General features: G+C 67.3%; 1 protein-coding gene across 1 annotated transcript in view; it reads left to right on the top strand.

Moving 5' to 3' along the window:
• The window catches only part of MOB2 (MOB kinase activator 2), a 16,951-nt gene extending 14,512 nt beyond the window's left edge, over nucleotides 1-2,439 (top strand). Inside the window, exons 4-5 of the mRNA XM_024749091.1 lie at nucleotides 1,332-1,456; nucleotides 1,931-2,439. Of these exons, the coding sequence (XP_024604859.1) occupies nucleotides 1,332-1,456; nucleotides 1,931-2,439 (634 nt within the window). The remainder of the gene's footprint in view (nucleotides 1-1,331; nucleotides 1,457-1,930) is intronic.
• Nucleotides 2,440-3,094: the final 655 nt, after the last annotated feature.

The raw sequence follows: 3,094 nt of genomic DNA, 5'->3' as shown, positions 1-3,094 counted from the left end.
GGGAGTCTGCCTGCTAGTGGGTGGGGTGGGGCTGGGTGGGAGGAGCAGGGGTGGCAGTGGGTGGGGCCTGATACCCAGTGGCAGTCAGGGCTGTGTCCCCTTGTCCACTGAAGGTTGGCCTTTTTCCTGGTGGCCTGTCCATTTGTGTGTGGGCTGTTTTCCCTGTCTTGCAGCCTGACCCCCACCCAGCCCTGCCAGGGGCACAAGTAAGCTAACCGGTCCTGGGGGCGGGGAAGAGCCTTGGTTCCTGCTAGAGGCAGTGCGGGGCAGGGGTGCGGCAGGCAGCAGGGCTGCCTTGAGGTCACGTGGGCAGGCCGTGCCTTTCTATTTTGGCTGGAGTCAGGCTGGCCACGGGAGATGGGGACCTGCTGTCCTGACGACAGGCCTGGCAAGGTGGTGGAGGTGGGTGAGCCCACGTGGCTGTCACCCTGGGGAAATCAGGAAATCAGGGCAGGGTGCTCAGAGCCAGCCTGGGGTGCTGGCCTGGGATAAGGTGGGATGGTGAGGTGTTGGGGGAACCTGGTCTAAGCCAGTTCTGAAGCCAAGTAACGTCATCTAAATGGGGGCGGGGATGCCGGGCGGAGGTCTCCATGAAGACCTGCTGGCTGGGGCAGGGGTGTGGCAGGGTTGGCGGCTAGGCCACGGAAGGGGGTGCTCTGGTCACTCGCTCGCTCACTGACAGATGCAGCCTGTGTCCCCCCAGCCCCCCTGTGGGCTCTAGTGCAGCTCTTGGCGAGCCAGCCTTAAGGTACAGGGCCTGCTGTTGGGAAGACTGGAGCCCTTGGTGGGAGGGATGCTGGTGGCTGCAGGGGGAGCCCACCAGGGGTTTGTGTTTGTTCTGCTGGAGGATAGGTCATGTTTACATGAGCTAGGAGACGCGCTTGGTTTCACGGCTGGGCTTACGCAGTGAGAAGAAAACCCAGGTGTCCACACCCCGAACACCCTGGCCCAATCCAGCCTGAGGACTGTCTGCCCTACACCCACCCCCGTGTACGGGGCAGGTTGAGGTCTTCGGGGGGCATCCAGGGGCCAGACTCCCATGTACAGAGGCCTCCTCACCACCCGGCCCAGGGCAAAGGTTTGTCCTCTACTGGTGGCAGCAGGGACGCTACTGAGGCTCGAGGCCCAGCTGACAAGTCACAGCAGGGCCTCCGGGGAGGGAGAGGCACAGAGCGGGCACCTCTAACATGATGTGTAAAACAACACGTGTTCCTGTGAGAGAATGAAGCCTGAGGCCACGTGTAGAGCAGAAGGTGCGCGTTGGTTTCCTGATGCTGTGCACAGCCAGCTCTCCTGGCCGCGGGCGTCACCGCCCCCCTCTGTCCCCACAGACAGTACTACTGGTATGATGAGCGGGGCAAGAAGGTGAAGTGCACGGCCCCCCAGTACGTCGACTTTGTCATGAGCTCCGTGCAGAAGCTGGTGACCGACGAGGACGTGTTCCCCACAAAATACGGTGCGTGGCCCCTCCCACCCCAGGCTCTGGGACCTGCGACCTCCACTACCCCGCCTCCCCCCATGGCCGGGCCCTCGGGGTCCCCTTGCCGGGGAGGGGGGCGCTTGCAGCTGTCGAGCGGCACCCACAGCTGTGTACAGCCCTGCGCAGGCCCGGCGGGGTCCCAGACCCATCCTGAGCTGCCGAGGGCAGCACCTGGCCGACAGGAGGTGCCCGTCTCCCGGGTCCCCCCTCCTCTGCGGCCCAGGCCACAGAGAGCGCCCTGGGCGCCTGTCCCGGCTTTAGGCCACGCGCGGCGGGGTCGCGGGCCCCTCGTCACAGAGGCACCCAGTACAGCTCGGCGAGCAGCCACCCTCGCGGCCCCGCCCCGGGTGCTGGGTCACTCAGGTGTTGCGGTGGGCGGCTCCGTGGGGGCTGCGGGGTCGGGGGGCGGCGCCCTGGGGCCAGGGCGGGCTGACGGCCCCCTCCCCGCAGGCCGCGAGTTCCCCAGCTCCTTCGAGTCCCTGGTGAAGAAGATCTGCAAGTACCTGTTCCACGTGCTGGCGCACATCTACTCGTCGCACTTCAAGGAGACCCTGGCGCTCGAGCTGCACGGACACTTGAACACGCTCTACGTGCATTTCATCCTCTTCGCCCGCGAGTTCAACCTGCTCGACCCCAAATTTTTGCGGGGCGGCGGGCGCACAGAACCACGTGAAGGAGAGGTGAGCCCGGCCGCCCGCGTGCGGAGAGGCGGCGCGCGGAGTGTGGGCGCGGGCGCTCTGCGCCGCCGGCACCGAGGACTTTGGGACTCCGCTCGTCTGCTCAGCAGACACTTAGGGACCGCCCCCGTCCAAGTCCCCTTCTGTGGGTCCGTCTCTCCCGGTCTTCTGCGCCTGCCCCGCCACCCGGCTCGGCCTCCGGGGAGACACGCGACAGGCAGGGCTCCTTCCCCCGAGGTGGGAACCGCAGGCTTCGCTTCCACCGTGTTTCGTCTTGGATAGGGCTGGGGGTGGCCTTCTCCTCCTCTCTCCCGCTTGGTCTGGACCTCGGCTGTTGGTGGGGCAGGGCGGGTGGGGAGGGGGAGGCCGCAGAGCACCGAGCTGCGGCCCTGCCTCCCTGCGCTGCCCCCGCTGCCCAGGAGGGGCCCCCTGGGCTGGCTGGCTCGGATCCCGGTGCCCTGGCGGGCGGCCAGGGGCAGGGGGAGAGCCTGGCTTCCCTGTGCGGGTGTAATAAAAAGACTTCTCTCAGGTCAGCGCCTGCGTGTGTCCTCAGCGTCTCGGTGCCCTCTGGTCTGGCCACACACCCCGCCCCTCTGCGCCCCTGGGGCAGCGCCCTCCCCTGCAGCCCGGGCGGTGGAGCCCTCTCACTGACCAAGGCTGTGCTGGCCAGGGGCAGGTGCCACCCTTCCTGCAGGGGCCGACCACAGGCTCCCCCGCTGAACGTGTCTGCGGGGGACGGGGGCCGTGCTTTGTGTCTCGAGTCTCCAGGGGCCCTTGACCACTCACTCCCTGTGCTGTGCCCTCTCCACGCAGGCGGCAGGGACCCTAGAGTGTGGGCTGGAGTCGGCTGGGGGTGCTTCCCAGCCAGCCCGCCCGTCCCAGGGGCTCTGCTGCAGGGACCACCTCTGGACAGGGCAGCACTGCCTGAGGGGTGGGC

The sequence above is a fragment of the Neophocaena asiaeorientalis genome, unplaced genomic scaffold (genome assembly GCF_003031525.2).
Source record: "Neophocaena asiaeorientalis asiaeorientalis breed wild unplaced genomic scaffold, Neophocaena_asiaeorientalis_V1.1 scaffold43, whole genome shotgun sequence".
Classification (NCBI taxonomy): Eukaryota; Metazoa; Chordata; class Mammalia; order Artiodactyla; family Phocoenidae; genus Neophocaena; species Neophocaena asiaeorientalis.
Note: the sequence above shows the minus strand (reverse complement) of the source record. Positions and strands in the feature narration are given on the sequence as shown.